Source organism: Andrographis paniculata, unplaced genomic scaffold (genome assembly GCF_009805555.1).
Source record: "Andrographis paniculata isolate CXL003 unplaced genomic scaffold, ASM980555v1 Contig69END, whole genome shotgun sequence".
Classification (NCBI taxonomy): Eukaryota; Viridiplantae; Streptophyta; class Magnoliopsida; order Lamiales; family Acanthaceae; genus Andrographis; species Andrographis paniculata.
This window is the reverse complement of record NW_026137605.1, coordinates 1,720,139-1,740,466: the sequence shown is the minus strand read 5'-3', so window position 1 is coordinate 1,740,466 and position 20,328 is coordinate 1,720,139. Positions and strand designations below refer to the sequence as shown.

Here is a 20,328-nt window from a genome sequence, read left to right as displayed (position 1 = left end):
ATAAATATCTTGTGATGAAATACTAATGGTTTATCAGCATTGTAATAAAACACTATCTCCGTTTCATATCTCTATCAATTTGTTTTTTGCACGAAATTTTAGAAATATTAACACTATATTGGGATATAGTATAAATACAAATAAAATGACTAAACGAACCCTATTAGTATTCTATATAAATGTAATGACATTTGTGTATTATATTGTAAATTGGAAGGGTATCTGTAATCAACACGGATCAGGTGCTGATCATTTTTAATTCAGCACCTTGCTGAAAAGATAATTACACTTAATTAATATAATCAAATAATATAATATCATTTTTTTTATAGCTATTCAACAGGTGCTGAAAATTATATAAATAGAAATGAATACCGAGACGGATGGAGTACTAAATTTTTCAATTTGGTCAAATCAGCAGGGTGTTGATTTCACCCGTGAGTACCCTACTCGAGGCACATCAAATCTACCTCTTTCAATACAAAATAAAAACACAAAATACCTCTTTCAATACAAAATAAAAACACAAAAAGTCTTAAGGTAAATAATACTCCATCCGTCCAGTTAGAAAGTAAATATTTCTATTTTGGGACGTTCAATTACAAAATAAATATATTATTAAGTGCCTCAATTTTTTTCCAAAAAATATCCTTACTTTGCATCATATTATTACATTTACATCAAAAATGTTAGTACACTACTTTTAACTATCTATTATAATTAAAATACTATTATTTCTTAAAACACCGCGCCAAAAATAAATGTTTACATTTCTATGGGATGGAACGAGTCTCTGTTATGCATGTAAAATTAAAATACATCAACCAAAGAAATAATGACTTGTTCTTGAAATTGTAAGTGAAAATTACTTCTTTCACTTCTATTCTACAATTTGATTCTATCATCTTTTGATGATTCTTTTTGCACATTTTGGTATGTTACTTCTTTAGGTCGATCGGGATTATTCTTCCATAGTTGGCACCATGGTCCTCCATCTTCGATATTTCGTTGTAAACAAGGCCCGTCTTCCTTAATAGTCCAAAAACACAATAAATGGCACTTCTCCTCTAACTTTTTATCAAACACGGCGTAGTCTCCATAGCCAAATCTAGTTCGGAAGTCACAGTAGAACTTTGTCGATCGCCAAAAATTGACACGGAATGACCATGTCAAGTCTTCGCCAAATGATAGTGTTCTAATTCCGACATCATCTTCCGAAGAAAAACAATGAATCAAAATGTCACTTCTATCTCGAAGGTTGTTTGATATTGTTACGGTTGTCTTCTCAAGTAATTGAACAGTTACTCGTATCCGAGTAATTAGTAAAAAAATGAGTAGGGCAAATGAGACTTTCCTCTTATTCTCCATATAGCTCACCTGTTTTAAACAAATGAAATTTTTTAGAGATTATTGATTTTATAGTCGCAAAAACTTTCAATTTATTGAAACTAAATCAAAGACAATTTGTATGAAATATGTATAGTGTAAATAAGAATGAAAACATACCTTTTTAATACTTCATGTGGAATGTTGCCCTAATTGAATATAGATGAGTTGTTCTCCATGGATTGAAAGCATTAGGTGTATATCTGCACATATATATATATATATAGATGAGTTAGGTACAAAGTTATAGGTAGTTTGCCATCAAATTTGCACCTTGAGAGAAATAATGTAGTTTTGTACAATTGCATTTAGTGTGACCAAATAGGATTATGTATTTTATTTAGTGTGCAATATAAAAAATATCACATCGAGGATTATGTATTGTTCATCCAACAATTTTTTTGTGTTACGACTCTCAATGAATATTATATATAAAAAAGATGATACAATATACATATATATACATTAATGCATAGCCGCGCGTGGAGATATATGCTGCTAAAGAGATAAATACAAGACAAAAATAAAGATGATACAATATACATATATATACATTAATGCATAGCCGCGCGTGGAGATATATGCTGCTAAAGAGATAAATACAAGACAAAAATAATAATGATATGCGTGAGGAATATTTTCTACAATTTTCTCTTCTATACACTTACAAAAAAAACTAATAATTCAATACAAAATATAATTATTTATATTACTGACACACTTACACATATCTAACATAATACAAATAAAATCAAAACTAAAATAACCATAAATGCCAAAAACATCCCAAAACACAAATAAACAATCATGCTTGTCTAGAGCTGTGGTGCTAAGGAAATTCAATTCACAGAATTTCTACTTCTTAATTCAGAACTTGTTCACAAGTGAATCCATTGAAATATTCCACAAAACTTCCATATATATAACAGATGAAGAAATTTTGTTAAAATAGTGTTTACCATAGGTTCTATTTTTTTCCCTATTTTTTCATGTGTAGATAAAAATATTGGGTAAGATTATAGATCAACATTTCCCTCACATGGTTCTATTCACTGTTAAAAATAGACAAACATGAACAAATAAATACCTTTCAGTGTTTTTCTTCCATCTTTCAAGCAAAGGCAGTGGTCTCCACAACCCATGGCCTTTTCTTCCTGGCCACAATCCGATCTTCATCCCCGACACGCCTCTCATACTCCACACATTTTCTTGAAAAAGAAATGCATCTGTCCATCAATCAACCACAACTTAGTCAGCTAATAAAACAGAATCATTGGTGCCATTGGCAAATTAATAAAAGAGGCCTAGTGACAAACTAAGATATAACATCATAGAACTGACGATCATGACAATTTTCCACTTGTTGCAGCGAAAGGAAGAGCTGTTACAGTGACAAGAACACTGCACCAGAAATATTGTTATAGCTGAGCATCGCAACAAAATTACTATATATATCCCATCAGCAAGTTCCGAGTACTGTGAAAATTGCAGGTTCCAAACATTAAGCATTACAGAAGGGAAATAAATATCGAAGGTTACACGCATATGTTTGGTAATGAAATATCATCTTAGCAACGGAAGTGCGTGCTGTAACTTTATAAAGATTTAAATTTCAAAAATTAAGGGGCGGGTTGCTGAAGTTGCTCCGAGATCACTACTCAACTAATAATTCTGAATTCAATAACTCATGAATACACTGATCGTAGAACTTCTGATATATGATTTTAACTGGATTAATGCTAAAACTTTATAACTAATGATATGAAACACAATGCATGGAAGAGATATACTCTATCAGTCCAGAATCCATTACTTCATCTGAGGAAACAAACAAAGCTGTTTGAACTTCAGATGCCAGGAAATTAAACACAATAAAGATTGAATAGGGGAACACTAACCAGATAATCTTCCTTCACGATTTATATTAGTTCATTTACAATACGATTTTACTCCAACTCCTCATTAGCTTCTCCTTTGTGCCTTGTCCTGGGTGAGAACACTGAACATATGTGAGATGTCACAGCAATCACAAAATTATTACCAGGAAACCATGCATCAGCTGTTCTGTATAAGCAAGAAAACCATTTTGATCTAATACATTGAACAATTATTCAGCTGGAAGAGCAGATCACTCATGTTGACATCTCTCCCTAGAGGCCTCATGTGCTAATTTCTTCATTCAGGCATACAAAATGTTCAAATTTTTGTAAGTTCAGTAAAAAAAAAAGAACAAAGGGAAGCCAAAAGTTCCATAAGAAAGTTACCTTAACAAGCAGAGAAAAAGAATCCCACTCTTGGCAAGATTATAAAAGATGTGAGCAAGAATAAACCAATAAGCATTACCATGAACCATTACTTGATCAAAGTGGTATCCTGCCCTCATGTCCGACATAAAAAAAATTGGAGCAAGGCCTGTTCCATTTGATCTATGATATGTACAATATAATACTAGAGAAATAGGAAGAATCCTCTTATCACCAACGGAATCAAAAGAATAAGAAGAAGTTATACATTTAATACTCTAAACTCAACAACTTGTTCAACATGATACTTGGAACAGCTCAAACCAAGTTAGAATTTGCAACAAGTAAAGCTTATTTATCATAACTAGTAACATATAATCAAATTAGAAAATTAAAAAGATTAAGTGTTAATATGCCATTTCATTCCAATTGGCTGATGCCATCAACTGTAACCAGAATAGCATGAAAGGATGCAAAAATGCAAACAGTAGGATCTTATCAGCTAACAAATTATCTTCGAAAAAGTTGCACACATTCATTCAACACACAACATAATTTAAATGCTCATAATATTATTTCCCTCTAGGCTCCACCACCAAATAATAGTAATCATCCAGAAGAGGAAATACAAGAATCCAAAAAATCTGGCCGTAAATAATTTAGATACCTCCATCAATAAGTGAGCTCCACTGGAGTTGAGGCGTGGAGGACACTCAATCAACCAGGAACTAATGAGACAGGCAAAGTCAGGTGAAGACCTCCAACTCCCAACTCTTGATATCCCCTGTTTTGAGCTTGAAAATAAATGGATGAAACATATAGTATCTAGAATCTGAAGGTCCATAAAGTGAAGTAGGAAATATCTAGGGAATATCACAGCTCAATTATACCAATTAATATCAAATTTTCTTGTTTTGGCACAACTTCGGATTTCAAAGCATTGACCCCTTTGGTTATATAATCACACATGGGATATCTATGAGATTAATTAGACAGACATTACTACATTAGCATGCTGGTGGTAGAGAGCCTCTAAAGATTGACTAATGATGCCAATAAAAAATTCTTGAACAACTAAATTTTTGTGAAAAAACAACTGGCAACCTATGGAGTTCTGTATTTAATAGTTCAACACATACCCGAGATATTAATAGGTGCTTAAATGAACAATCCTCAACAGCAATCGAATTACTTACAGAACTTCTGTACCATATATTGGCCAAGCTTTGTCATATAGGAGCCAGGAATGCAAGCTAATAATGGAATATTACAAAAAGTCATGTCATATATGGAATCACATTCAGAAGAAACACAATTTATGCTGTAAAAGTGATATTAATTATAAAAATAAAAAATAAAAACCCCCAAAACTACAATAAAATATTCAGTAACAGGAGATAAGTTCAGCAATATATATCATTAGAAATCTTACACTAAATTTTTGAAAGTCTCTAATGAAAAAATATTTTGAAGCATAAAAAAAAAAAATGGTTTCCTAGCACTAACCAAGATATTTTCCATGGGACTTCCATTAACTGGGTTCCCACAACCAATTGTCGGCAACAAAATTTGTCGCCCCGGGATAACTTCCAGGGCAAGATATAGGCTCTATAAACTAATTAAAGATCTACGCGCCGCCTAAAAATCAGTCAGATTCCTCACTTGAAGATGATTTAGCTGCTGCTGCATCTTTATTTTCATCATCTGCTGCTGAGGCAACATGACTTTCCCCTTGATCAACTTGGTCTTCCTCTTGCACTTTGATTGGTGATGATGAACTCGGTTGTTCTTCTCCCTTCCCAGGTCCTTCTTCCAATTCTTTGTCAGACTCGGAATCCGACTTCGGCTTTTCTTCCTCTACCTCTCTAGTCTCATTAGTAGATACTGAGTTTTCACTATTATGTGGTTGTGAATCCAATGCAGCAGCTGAAGTGTCATTCTCTTCCACTTTGACTGGTGATGAAGTAACATTTTCATCTTTATCAGATTCGCTGGAGTTGTCTTGAGACAACTTCTCCTGCTTAGCTTCTTGTGCAGACAGTGAAGCTGTAGAATTTTCGCTCACAGGTGGCACTAACTCGGATTGATCATCTACATTAGATAACTCCACTAACTTCTCCATTTCTTGAGACGGATCCTCACCGCCATCACTACTGCTTTTTGAGCTAACACTCTGTCTAGCTGCACTTGGGGACTCTCCAGATTTAGCATCTTTGCTTAGGGACTCTCCGGACTTACCGTCTTTGCTTGGAGACTCTCCAGGCTTGGCCTCTTTGCTTGGAGACTCCCCATCCTTTTCCACTTTGTGTGGTGAGTCGCCATCCGTCTCATCATCACGCTTTTCAGTTGTCTTGACTTTCAAGGGCCCAAGCTTTGCTTCGAGATCCTTGATGGCATAGGTTAGGGATCGAGCATCACGAGCTGCTGCAAGTTGTCCTGGAGAAGATAACTGCAACCACAATTTCAAAAAAATAATAATACTGAAATTCTGATGTTTCACAAACAAATTGGACATCGAAGCTACTGAACAAGAAAAGGAAAATGATAGTGCAAACTGTAAGGATTCATAAAAAATAAGCTGGGGAAACAAAGAAAAGTGTATGGGATGATAAACAAATGGGATGGGATAATAATGTTTGCGTGACATTACTAGTTTAATTTTTTTTAATTATATCATTATGCACATTTCATCTTTAATCTGAATAAATATGATGGCTCAGGGTATTAATTTCCACACCATGGCCAAACTCATCCTGTGAATGTTCACTAAGTGATGAGAACAGGTTAGTGTATTATAACAAAGCATATAAGTGACCGGAAGACATTAATTTAGGACTACGGTGGATAATATTAAGGACAAGATGCATCTTAGAAGACCTTTTTTGACTTAATATTCAAACAATAATAAATATAACATTCCAAATATGTGTACCTTGATTAGCTCTTCCACTCTTTCCTTCAGATCATCTTCTGATGCTTCTTTGTGAACAACTTGCTGTACATAGAGCAAGTGACAGCTAAGATCCTCCAATCGATGCTGACCGACTGTACTTTGAGGAATGGAGGAATGGCAACCTACTGAATAGAATGGACACTTCACAAGCTTCATTGGACAAATAGTGATACAATGTCTGTCCATCTCTCGCCTCATAATGCTCTCCGAGCAATTTTGCTCACACTTAAGGATTTTAAAAGGACAAATCGAATCGTGATGGTCCTGTTGAGCTGCACTAAATATAGAATTGCAACCCTCGCTCGCACACATCATGGTCCTAAAACTGCATTTGGATTTATGCTCCTCTAGCTCTTCCTCAGTCTTGAAGCTCATGATGCAGTGATAAAGGTTTTTGAAATCAACATTTTTCAAGAGAGTTTGTGCAATCGACTCTCTCCTATTCAACAGCCAAAACCCATTTATCTCCATCTCCTGCACAAAATCGTCTATTTTGTCTTCTCTTCTTTCGCTGAGTAGCCAACCTGAAACCCTGCTAAAAAAGTTCCTCTTCGAACTTGCGAAATCATCAATAAAATCGGAGATAATATCATACGGATCCTTAGTAATATCCTCATTCGGTCCAGCTTCCAAGACCACTGATTCAGCCACGAAAGTTTCACTTCGTTGAACAAGATAATCCACCATTTCTCGTCTTATTTCGACCGCCACAGAAGCCGGGCTGCTGAAGAGTCCGCCTGTCGTGTTGTCAATACACGCAGAGCCCAAACCAGGAAGAAATTCCTGAGCTATTTTGTGAACAATATCCATATCATAAAGATCACAGTGGAAAGCTCCTCCCTCCTTCTCCTCCTCCATTTTCTCCGGCTTCAAATCAATATCATCAGTAGGAGAACTCATGCTGCAATAGAAAAACTAAACCAATCAAATCAAAAGGGGTAAAAAACTGAGTGTTTAAGTGCCAGGCAGTTTGTTCAAATCAATTAATGTGATGAGCACGTAATGATCTTACATTAGGCACAAAATCGTTAACAATTAGATGATTAAATTAAAATCATTATCAGGCTGATGCCGCAGCCCTTAAACTCTTCAGCTAATTACTGTTCCCGTTCATCATACCCATTGTTCATCAACTCGGCCGGTACAGATCTGTATCAGAACAGCAAATCACAATACGATGTCAGCAACATAATCAATTCAATAGCTATATCGTGTGTGAATCGGTGTAAGTCGGCCAACATTAACCAATTTACACCCATAATTCGCTGAAATGGCAAAACCTCGGCGATATCTTCCCAATTGAGATCGAAATGCAATTACAAACATAAAGAAAAGCGTAAATAAGATTGATGCAAATCCCCATAGAGATTGAACTTACAAAATTTTCGCGTCGGAGACGAAGCCGGTTGAGGAAGAAAGACGCTGACACAAAATATTGTAAAAATGTTTTCTCAGCCTTAATTATTATACCGCACCACACCACTTATTTTAATTTAATTACTCTAGTTATGTGATTATTATTTCGATAATTCATGCTTCCATATTTAAAAGTATATAAGCAATATATATATATATATATATCAATTTAAGAAAAAAAAACAATGGATTTGTTTATTATTAATTTGAAATGAAATGATATTATTTAAATAACAAAAATTATCATAATTTTTAAATCAGAATAAACAAAAATTAAATATTTAAAAAAAATAAAGTATAAATATTTTTAATTGTCATTTTATATATAAACAGTTAATATTAAACTGTCATTTTACCAAACGTTTTAATACAAACCGTTAATCGAATCAGCTGGTCAAACAAGTTAATCAAATTAGCTAACAACTAACCACTAATCGAATCAGCTAACGGCTAATTGTCAAACACATTCTTCCAAAAATAATAAGATAATTCCTCTGATCAAAGTCTTATTTTATTATTTGTGTACATTCTAAAATAATATTAAAAAATAATAGTCTCATTTTTATGTTTTACTGAAGTATTATTTTTGTACATTATAAAATAATAATTTTTTTTATAAATAATTATAGCATAAAAAATTATTGTTATTTTATTATTATTAGACAAATATTACTATTTTTTACAACAATATAGTATTAATACTCCCTTTTGCCAATGTAAGTATTTGGATTTTCATAATAGGTTAATAAATAATATTAGTATATTATTGATTAGTAAAAATACGTAATATTATAGTAGTTTGTAATTGCTTTTACTACATAAATAATGGAGTATATATTTAATTTATTTGTAATTTAGATAAATTCAAGAGTATTTTTATAATAGTTTATGTTGTTTTTACTATAATAGAAAATTAGTATTTTTTTAGTATATATTTTAATAATACAATATTATATATATTTATCAAATAAATGAAATAAGATTTTACATTAAGAATTTTACATAATTTATTTATATCATATCATATCATGTAATTATTAAATTAAAATATTTTACTATTTAAAATTTAAATCTAAAATTCAAACTTCCCGACCAAATGTACCAAAGAATAAATATTTATTTCATTGTAACATTTGTATTAACTACACCTCATATTGAAACTCAAATGCTTTTTATTATGAAAATAATTAAAGAGATGTATTTTAGATTTTCTTTTAATAAATATTTTGAAATTTTTTTAATTTTAAAAATTATTATTATTATTTTATGACGTAGAATCTCCGCCGCTATCCGAGAGTGTGCACTGAGTAAATTTCGACCGAACTTAATACTCTGCAAACTATTCCCGACAAGATAAGTCACACTAGGCGAAACATGTGTGGCAAGGGGACCTATAGGCGTCGGGGTCAGAACCTATAACCTCACGGTCACAAATTCATTAATAATAATTTTAAAAATTATTGCTAATGAATAATACTCCCTTATACTCCCTCCGTAGTGCAAATATGTGTTCATTTGACCGGACACGAATTTTAATAAAAGTGAGTAATAATTATTTTTTTTATAATAAAAAAAATAAAACAAAAAATATTATACAAAAAAAAATAAAAATAAAAATAAAAATAAAGATAAATTATATAACACTGTATTATTTACTACTTAAAATCGTGTTAATGTAAAGACCCATGCTAGTTAGTTTTATACATAAAATATTTTTATTTTTTTAATAAAATAAATAAATAATTGATCAATTATTTATTTTTATAATTTTTTTCTTTTGTAAAAACCATATATCAATTTATCTAAAAAAAAACGCTATAAAATAAAATATTAATTAATTATTTTATTCAAAAAAAATTATTTAAGATATTTTTTATTTATATAAAATTTTGCTTAATTTATGTTTTTATTTAGAATCAAATATATTAGTTTTTAAATATTATACCCCCTCTTAGGTCACATTTATTGTATTAACATTAAAAATATTTTTATATTTGTGTAAAATAAAATTTTACAAATGCCCTTCTCTAAGATGCTAATGACTAATGAAGTATTTTTGCATTTTTTTGAGACCTAGCAACAGGATGGAGATAGTATAATTTATTCATAAAATAATAACAATAATAATAAAATTATAAATGAATACTATTGTTTATTCTAAGGGTGTGTTTGTCTGGGGGTTTGGGATGTTTTGAATGTAAAATTAATTTTTAGTATAATATAAAAAATAAAAAATAGGTGTTTGATCTGATGTTTTTTAGGGTAAAATTTTGGATGAATAGTAGGATTTTGATAAAATCCTACAAACGAACACACCCTAAATGAAATATGTATAAATTTACTAGACCCCAACCCCGGTCAAATCTAATAAACAAATTATAGGTGACAGACAGACGAGGTTCATAAGCGACCGGTTTGAACCCATAGATCACGAGTGACCCTCACGCCATCAAGTCATCCATTTGCGGTCCTAAACTTAATAGACAATTAGAAAGATGAACTATGACATAAATTAGATTGCCGGAGAGACGGTAGATGAATAAAATTCAAATACATTGACATGAGAAAAGAAAGAAAAAAACATCGATCTCATTCACAATGCCATCGAAGAACCAAGTGTAACAACAGACAAACAGACAGACAGACATGCTGTAGAGTAAAAAGAGGTTAAAAGCAGCATACAATGTAAAAGAATCAGTCGAGCTCCTCCGCTGTCGACATTAATTCCAGTCCACACACAACACGGGGTGCAGGTGTGTTCTCACGACACTTAGAAGCCTCCATCAGCCTCGCGAGGCTGGTGAAAATCATTTGGCCTTTCGATGTTTACGTCTTCGAATTCATCATCATCTGCGCCAAAACAGTAAATGGATATCGATCAATCAACTCCACGTTGCCATACGACTTGAAAAAACAGATTAAAACATATATATAAGTGCTAAACCCGACAGTTCTTTTACAAGGTGTATATACAGGTGAAGTTTTACCGGGATAATCGGAGGAACTTCAATATATGAAACCTAAAATGATAAAAGATGCTACAGGACTGAGAAAAAGAAAAGAGAGTTATCTTGGGGTGTGTTTGTTTGCCATACTTTTCCGTAACTTCTACTATTCACCAAATTCTTTTCTCGAAAAACATCAGATCAAATACCTATTTTTTATTTTTTATATTATACTAAAAATCATTTTTACATTCAAAACAACACATCAAATTCCAACTCAAAATACAAACCTCTAAACAAACACAAAAGTTTTGTTTCTATTATTAATTTCATTCCAAATTAAGAGTGTGTTCTTGCAGCCCAAAAACAGCTACACGATACCTCAAAAATATTACCCAAAAAATATAATATATATACATACTTACAAAACATCATTTCTTATAATACCTTCACAATTATTCGTACCTAACAACAAAATCACCTAAAACTAGTAAATGGACCTTAACTACGTCATCAGTATATGATTCCACGCCAAGCAAATGAAATAGAACAGAGAAACGACAGTGCATACAATACAGCTCCTAAAAGCATTCTAATCACTTTGACGTCGTTATAAGCTTTCAGAAAAGCAAACTAGTCAAAATATCTTAAGAGGATTTGTTTCTAGATGAACATGATGAGAGAGCCATTTTTCCGGCACTACACTTCCTTTGTTTAGATAGTACATTTATTTCAAGTTTTGTCCATTTTCACACGTGACAAGAGAAGGAAACCGACAAAATTTGTAGCTAAATCAAATTAAAGTGTTTGCGGCAAAAGATAGATATAGGACAGAAACTGACAAAATTTGTAGCTAAATCAAATTAAAGTGTTTGCGGCAAAAGATAGATATAGGACATAAACGACAAATTATATAATACTCAAAACATATTTTATATATGAAACAGCTACGGAACCTTTTCTCAGGGTGAGAGCTACAACAGCATCATTTTCAACCTGAAAAAAATCACAGCATGACAATTAAGGATAAGAATTGAAACTGATACAAAAAATATGCCAATGCAATTGCAATTCAAAGGGTAAAACAAATGCCGAAAACCATACTAGTTCGCCAAACTTTATAGTTTGAACAAAAGATGATATGCAGCATGGCTTTTAAATTGGTTTGCAGATTACAATTATAAAATAAAAATAAATGAAAAAGAAGAAGACGACAATGGACCTTTTGCTCTGCAAGTGACTTCAAATTATCTAATACTTCTTGATTTGGCATTAATATCAGGCGTTGATCAGCGGCTGGCTGATCAATGAGTTGTTGCAACTTCTCCTTAATTTGTTGAATCGTCTCGCTTGGTAAACATTGCAGAAAGTAAGTTGACTTGTTTCGCTTTACACGAATATACATCAACTGTGTAATAAATCAATAAAAAGATGAAAAAAGATTAGCCGATTTGCACTGCTGCTGCAGCAAACTGATCAAAGAAAAAGTATACAAAACAAATATTTTGAGACACAGTTTTAAGAACTTTTCTCCAACATATATGAACATAATCGATCCTCGATCAAATGGAAACAGCAGAAATAGTATAGAGAAAAAGACATTTTTGTAAAGAGAATTAAATTTTGATTATATGATATTACACCTGACAAGTTCAAGCAGCTATGAACCCTTTCAGAATCGACACAAAATTCTAACAAATCAATTCACCCCACATCACTATAGGATAAATTTCTGTAAAACATAGAACATATTTTCTATTCAGCCACTTTAAATTTAACCATAAATATCTATATTTATCCAAACAGGAAAAAAAAATACAGATTCAAACAAACAGGTTTTCTTCAGCAAGGTAGAACACTGTCAAATTGAAAATGTACGAAACAGGTATGAATCCGCCATGAATCAAATACCTAATTCGACGACAAGGATTCAAATAGTTTCACATTCACCGCTGCGCTTAATTTTCACTCCTAATTACACAGATTGCACCTACAGATTCCGAATTTCAATTGCGATTGAACATTTGCACAATTTTAAGAACATTACTCCAAAACTACACGGTAACCGCCTAATTAACAAACGAAACAGGGTTTGAAGCAAGATTACATCAAATCAAGCAGATAAGAGTCTCGAATTCCAGAGATAGACGGCAAGATTCCAAATGAACGTAGCTTCCGCAACAAATTTGGCCTACCGATAAAGAACAACAAAAATATGGAGAATCGGGAGCTGCAAAAACGCATACCGTCTGATCATCGGGAGTCTTGGGACGCGATGGCTGCGACATACCTACCGCCGGACAAAGAATTTTCCGATTGAGAGAGAGCTGAAATAGCAACTGAAATTGCACTGTGAATTAGTGCAATTGGATAGACACAGACTTGCGAGATGTCTCTCGATTCATTTTCCAATTCCCATTCCTCGGTCAAAACGAAGGAAGGAAGGGCAGGATAGGTATTTCACAGTGGGCCTTAAAATTTAAGGCAAGTGTTTGGTTGGAAGTTGAAATTTAAAGTTGTGTATTGGTTTGAATTTGAAATTTTATTTAATTTTAATTTAAATAATATTTTATGCGAAATATATATATATATATATATATTTTTTAAAGAGCGGATTTATGTTTATTTTTGTTTAAACCCATTTTAGCCGAATAATTTACTCATATATTGTTTGAATATTAGTTATGTTACTTAGATCAATTTATGCAGTGAGTTGTATAAAAATCGAAGCCCGATCCTCTTTTTTTTTTTTTTTTTTTTTTTATGATGTGGAGATCCGCAGTCGCTATCCGAAAGTGCGCACTGGATAAATTTCGGTCGAACTTAATACCCTACAAACCATAACACATTAGGCGAACCATGTGTGTCCGACCCCTATTTTTGCAGATATGTACAGTGTTACTCCATAATGGAGTAACATTGTACCTCTACTCCATTTTTGGAGTGAATTTTTGTGGTGTTTTTTTTGTATTTTTTTGGTGTGTTGTGTAATTTTGATTTTTTTTAAATTATATGTAATTTTATTTTATTGAAAAATAATATATAATTTTATTTTTTTAATTAATATATAATTTTACTTTTTGGAAAGTGATATCATTTTTATTTTTTAAAAAAATAATGTTTAATTTTATTTTTTAAAAGTGATATGTATTTTATTATTTTATTTGTAATAGTATTAATTATAAATGTTAATTTTTATATATATAATTTCTTAAATAAAATATAAATTATATGTATATGGATCCAATGTAAAAATAAATTAAAGTTTGGATGTAATTTATAAATATAAAAAAGTTATATAAAATAATATTAAAGATGAATATATAGGAAATATATTTTTAGAATGAAAATTAAAAGTTATGGTTGGAGTAAAATTAATATAGATCAAATTAGTGTAAATTACTGTAGTCACTTAGGTTGTGTTTGGTACAGAGAAATGAGGCCAGATAAATTGAAATTGTATCATTTCTCTTATTTGTTTGAGTCAAATAAATGAAACTTAATAAATAAATTATTTCAATTTCTCCGTTTTTATTTGTCTCCCATATGGAGATAAATGAAGAAATAGAGAGAAATGATGGTAAATAATAAAAATTTTTATAAAAATTTAGAAATATATGTAGGTATAATATAAATTGATAATCAAATTAGTACATATTTATATTATTATATTCATTATTATCCAATCTACACGTCAAAACTCTCTAAATCTAACACAAACCTAAACACAAAAGAAACATATAAATTCAAACTCACCTCAAAATTCAAATAAAAATTAAATCCAAACTCGAATTTCCCCAAACCCCTAAAGAAAAACACCCTAATATATTTTTTTCCGTCCCATTTTTATCAACTATTTTTTTCTTTTTTATTTATTCCACTTTAATTGACGTATTTTTATTTTTAATAAATTATTAAATCGATACATTCTTAACATACGTCGAAGTAATTAACTTTATAATACAGTAAAGTGTTTGTTTGGGGATTTGAATTTTAAGTTGGGATTTGAATAGTAAAAATTTTGAATTTGAATAGTTGTATGATGTGATATAAATAGGTGTTGATGTGATATTTTGTATGTAAAATTGATTTTTAGTATAATATAAAAAATAAAAAATAGGTGTTTAATTTGATTTTTTGGGAGAAAAAATGAGATGAACAGTAGATTTAAAATCCAATCCCCAAACAAACACACCCTAACATTATACAATATTTGGACACACTTAAATTTTATTATTTTTTTTAATTTATATCTCTCTTATCAATAAATAAATATTTTTATCTATATTTATTTTTATAAAATTAAATTATCTTAATTATAAATAAATATATATGGAATATATTAATTCTTATTTTAAAACTACCAACAAACTACTCGTATAAAATTACTGTAATAAAGTTTTAACTGTATAATTCATTGTTATTAACTAATTAAATCTATTTAAATATTGTGTCTCCAACTCAAATGAGTCATTATAGCTCTCTTCGTCCTAGCTACGGATATAGTGTCTTTTTACAAGAATTTAAAAGTAATATAATTAGTAAATAATTAAAAATATATTATTAAAATTAATTATTTTATAATAAAAATAACTTAAAATTGAGATAATTAATTAATCTAATTAAAATTTAAAAAAATTATAAATTAAAAAATTTAAAATAAAATTAAAATGTATAATTAGTGACAAAATAAATAGGACACACATAAATGAAAAAGCCAACCATAAAAGTGGGATAGAGAAAGTAAGTAAGTAATTTAATATTACTTCCATCTCACATACCTTGTGTCTGCTACACTGTAGACACCGTATTTTAGGATGAATTTAATTAGTAGATAATTAAGAATGTATTAGTAAAAATAATTATCCTATAATATAAATAATTATAAATTAAGATTAAAATAACTAATTAGTTTAATTAAAATTTAAAAAAAAATTTAAAAATTTAAAATGAGATTAAAGTGTGTAATTATTTTTAAAAAATATAGAAATTATAAAAATTATACCGATAATATAAAAAAATAAATAAATATAATATACTATTAATTTTTTAAAAAATATATTGATTTGAAAGAAAAGAAAAATAAAAAAATAAAAAAATACACACAGCATTAGTGTTATTTTTTAATACGCATATAAAAATAATCCATCTATTATTAACACAAACAAAAACACCATAAATATTTAATGAAACGCATTTAAGGAAAGAAGCTGAACCTCGAAATCTTCGAAGAGTTTGCCTCGAGTGTGTCGTTCGTTTCCCTTACTCCTCCGGCGTACGGTCCAGTCCAGATCCCTCCGCCATGGGCAACACCTCCTCCGTGCTCACTCAATACGACATAGAAGACGTTCAGGAGCACAGCAATCACACCTGTAATTTTCTTCTCTGCACCGCATTTCGCTTATTGTCGCCACCTAATTCGGTGAATTCCAGGGGGAAATTAATAAGTAATTTGGGGTTTTTATTGAAAAATTTAGTTGCTGAATTCCCGTCGATTGTGATGGATTTGTTGTAGTTTCGCAGCAGGAGATCGTGTCGCTGTACCAGCGGTTCTGCCAGTTGGATAGGAATGGAGGAGGCTTCATCGCCGCCGATGAGTTCATGTCCGTACCGGAATTTGCAGTCAATCCTCTCTCTCAGGTTTTGCAATTAGATTAATGGAATTTCGTGATTTTGGTTTTTGTATTAGAATTGGAGCATTAAACCCTAAAATTGAATTAATTCCTCTTATTGATATATTTTTTTTTTCGATTTTTTTTATGTGGCTGACAAAAACTAGTGAAAAATTTGTGTTTTGAATTTGATCAGGGTTTTGAATTTGCTACCATTGATGGTTTGTTTGTCACTTGTTTTATAAATTGTGATCCAACTTCAAAAAAGTTTTATGGTTTTGAATTAAAAAAAGTTGTTAAAAAATCAAATATTTTACATGACACAGTTTTAGAATTAGGTTTTAGAGCTGATCTCTCATTCTGTTTGCCAAAATGTTCTATGTTTGGATTTAGATGTGGCTTTGGACAAAACAAGAATGATGAACTACTCAGAATGTGTTTTCATGCAATGTATGTTAAATAGGAATGCAATGTCTAAGCTGTTCTTAAGTATCAGGAGACCTGAAGATAAATGGATGTGTTTGTTTGGAGGTTTGGGTTTTGAAATAGTACATTTTAAAATTTGAAAGAATTGTTTGATGAGATGTAAATAGAAGTTGATGATATGTTTGAATATAAAATTGATGTTAATATAATATAAAAAAAATAAAAAATAGGTGTTTGATTTGATATTTTTAAAGGAAAATAATTTGTAGAAGAAAATCCCCAAACAAACACACTTATAAAAACCACGGAGCGTCTGGATTGCAGGAAAGTTGTTATCGTGAGATAATATGATTGTTTCGCATAAAGGATGAAGCTAAATTATTTGTTGTTACTCAACTGAAGCCAGTGGCGATGCTGTGTATATATAATTTCTGATTCCAATCATTCTGGTTTGTATGTTTTTGTGCATTACAATTTACCAAATGTATTCTATGCTGATGTTATCCCACTGTTTGTGGTTCACGTGTCGTGAAATGATAAAAATGCATCGAAGCGTATTATTAGTTGGTTGAGTAACTATGCCTGCCTGCTTTTCGATTTTCATGAAGCCAAAAAACAATGTGGTTTTGTTTTTGTATTTCTTAGAGATTGTTGAGGATGCTGGATGGACTAAATTTCAAGGAGTTCGTAGCATTTTTATCTGCATTCAGTTCTCGCGCGAGCCTGCAGCAAAAAGTCGAATGTAAGACATGCTGCAAATGGAATTTTACATTCTTTTAATCCCCCTGTTGAAATTGTTCGTAGGTTTTCTCTTGGCTGATTTGGTAAATCCTTTATACTTAGAGCAGTCATTTTTAAGGTCTATGACTCGGATGGCAATGGGAAGGTTACTTTCACGGAAATGCTGGACATATTGCGGGATTTGACCGGTCAATTTATATCCGAACAACAAAGAGAGGTTATTTGTCTTTCTCGCTCTTACCTTTTATTTTAGGGATGTGCATGCGGTCGGTTCGAATCGAACCGAATTTTTAGTTTTGATCAGTTTTCGACTTGTAAAAATTGAAACCAAAATTGAACCGAAGTTTTTCAAACCCTAAACCCTAATTCGGTTCAATTTGGTTTAAAACCAAACAATGTTTTATTAATATATATTAATATTCAAAATACAGATACTCAAAATTAGAATGTATATTCCCTCCACATTTCATTACCCCTACTTTAACAAATAATAATAAATTTATCACTAGTTTTCTACTTATCTCACTATTTTATTATTAACTCTTTAATAGATTTCTTGTAGTACCCTCACTTTACTTTTAACCTAGACTACTTTTACGTTAAAATACTATTATTTCTTAGTCTTTGTGCCTAGGCATTGTAGCATAATTAATTGGGACGCAGGGAGTATTATTGATTAATATTTAATTTTTATTTTTTATAGTTTGGTTATTTTAGTTAACTGAAATTAAAAATTAGAAACCATAACTAAATTGAAATTGAAAAATATAAGTTTCGGTTTTAGACCGAACCGGACCAATTAATTTGAACAGTCCAAACCGGAAATATATATATATCAAAATTTTGGTTTGGACCAACAATGCTCACCCCTATTTTCTTTACTAAATATACTATTTTATTTTGTTTTGTTTTTTTGTTTTTTTTTTTTTTACTTGCATTTGATTTTTGTATGTCATAAAGTGCAAACTAATATTCTTCTTAAATATTGAAAAAGCAAACAATTGTGTAACTAGACAAAAAGTACATCAGAAGAGTAGGGAGGCGATGCAGAAATGGAACTATGATGTAATATTCCATAAAAAGTTTAAACTTTGAACTTCGGTCCGTAATGGCTCTCTTCAATTTACTGTAATCTAACAGAAAGTTCTTAGCGAAGTTCTCGAGGAAGCTGGCTATACAAAAGATTCTCTGTTGGTTCCGGCTGACTTCATGAAGGTAATGTTCAATCTTTATTCTTAATCCTTCCAAAGCAAAACTTTATGTCGAATCTTTGATGGATTATGAAGAAGATATATTAACTGCAATCTATTCTACCGTTTACTTTATTGAGTTTTAAGATAGGAATTTGAAGGTATTCCATTCATATCTGTGTGTTCTGTCGACTCTTTGATCTCTTCACTTGCTCACAAAATATTTTGTCAATTATTCTATTCCACAACTTTGGAACCATCTAAAATTGCCCAATATTTGTCGAGAAATTCAAAAATATTCAAATTTGAGATCAAAATTACTACACATGTTTTGAAGGCCCGAGAAATAGATTACAATTTCTATTCTTATAAACATTTATTCTTTTTTCAAGGTTTTCGTTTTTCTTTCCCTTTTAAAAAAAGACAATGATGATCAAGGAATTTATGCTTTTATCATTCAACAGTAAGAGATCTTGAATTAGGGGTGGAAACTAGGAATAAATTGCCATATTGAAATGCAATGAATTGGTTATATATAGCTACTTTAGTTTCATAAATTTATTTGGCCATTCGATTTCTTGTATTGTCTAGTTTCGTCTTCTCTTTTCTGGTTGGTTATTCTTACATGTCTCTTGTTTGTTGTCCGAGTGCAGATTCTGGGCAGCCAAGGGTTGAAGATGGAAGTCGAAGTACCTGTAGATTAAAGAATAATCGAGAGAGCGAAGTTAAGGTGCATTTTGATTCGTTATGTGTTTATTGTCTTAAAAGTTATTCACTTTCTTGTTCTTGGAAGATTGCATTGTTTATATGACACATTAGATGTGCTTCGATTGATTGATCGACTTGGATTTTCATGCTTTATGTGTTTTTAAGGTGAAATAGTTGTTGGATGTGGTGTTTTTGAATGTATAATTTTGGGGTTGGATATGATTGTTTTTTTTTAAATTTATTTATTTTTAAATTAAAAATGATATTCGATACTTATTTTTTTATATAAAATATTTAAATTTATTGTTTGATTTAGTTGAAAGTGTGTTTAGTTAGTGATTTTTCATTTATTTTTGATTGAATGGTGGCTTATACTTTATATTTGTAGTATGTTTGTAGTGTGGTTGTTTTGTAAAATGATTTTAAAGAATATATATATATTTCTTATGTTAGATGCAGATAAATAATTGTGTATGTAATATAAAATAATGAATATTTGTAATATATTAATTTTTGGTTTTAATTTATTTATTTATTTATTTTTTTCACAACAAGAACACTCTTGATGTTTTGGTAAAAATGAAATAATGTTTCCTTTATAAGGAAGCAGAGTTTGTTTAATCGATTCTTAATTTCTCCCTCTTATAAGGGTGTGTTTGGTTTTGATTTAAAAATTTGGTGTTTGATTTGAATTTTGATTTAATTGTA

General features: G+C 30.6%; 3 protein-coding genes and 1 long non-coding RNA gene across 5 annotated transcripts; 1 reads left to right on the top strand and 3 right to left on the bottom strand.

Annotated features, from left to right (window-relative positions):
* Window positions 1-1,501: 1,501 nt before the first annotated feature.
* Window positions 1,502-3,895, bottom strand: LOC127263923 (uncharacterized). Its single transcript, XR_007841567.1, has 3 exons — window positions 3,285-3,895; window positions 2,474-2,612; window positions 1,502-1,589 (listed from the first exon to the last, which is right to left on the bottom strand). It is a non-coding gene; the product is annotated as an uncharacterized LOC127263923 (long non-coding RNA).
* Window positions 3,896-4,954: 1,059 nt separating this feature from the next.
* On the bottom strand, window positions 4,955-8,057 carry LOC127264218 (uncharacterized). Of its 2 annotated transcripts, none has more exons than XM_051293676.1 (4): window positions 7,961-8,057; window positions 7,595-7,731; window positions 6,562-7,497; window positions 4,955-6,078 (listed from the first exon to the last, which is right to left on the bottom strand). In XM_051293676.1, exons 3-4 carry the CDS (start codon window positions 7,480-7,482, stop codon window positions 5,275-5,277), a joined length of 1,725 nt encoding a protein of 574 aa, XP_051149633.1. In that variant the 5' UTR covers window positions 7,483-7,497; window positions 7,595-7,731; window positions 7,961-8,057; the 3' UTR covers window positions 4,955-5,274. The 2 variants fall into 2 exon arrangements, with proteins under 2 accessions (XP_051149633.1, XP_051149632.1); XM_051293675.1 differs by having other exon boundaries at window positions 6,562-7,483.
* Window positions 8,058-10,534: 2,477 nt separating this feature from the next.
* LOC127263328 (uncharacterized) lies at window positions 10,535-13,358 on the bottom strand. Its single transcript, XM_051292304.1, has 4 exons — window positions 13,190-13,358; window positions 12,166-12,351; window positions 11,900-11,939; window positions 10,535-10,848 (listed from the first exon to the last, which is right to left on the bottom strand). The coding sequence occupies exons 1-4, from the start codon at window positions 13,229-13,231 to the stop codon at window positions 10,769-10,771; spliced, it is 348 nt and encodes a 115-aa protein (XP_051148261.1). The 5' UTR covers window positions 13,232-13,358; the 3' UTR covers window positions 10,535-10,768.
* Window positions 13,359-16,133: 2,775 nt separating this feature from the next.
* On the top strand, window positions 16,134-19,839 carry LOC127263368 (uncharacterized). Its single transcript, XM_051292356.1, has 6 exons — window positions 16,134-16,315; window positions 16,459-16,583; window positions 17,627-17,723; window positions 17,830-17,939; window positions 18,863-18,937; window positions 19,566-19,839. Exons 1-6 carry the CDS (start codon window positions 16,246-16,248, stop codon window positions 19,614-19,616), a joined length of 528 nt encoding a protein of 175 aa, XP_051148313.1. The 5' UTR covers window positions 16,134-16,245; the 3' UTR covers window positions 19,617-19,839.
* The last annotated feature ends 489 nt before the right edge of the window (window positions 19,840-20,328 follow it).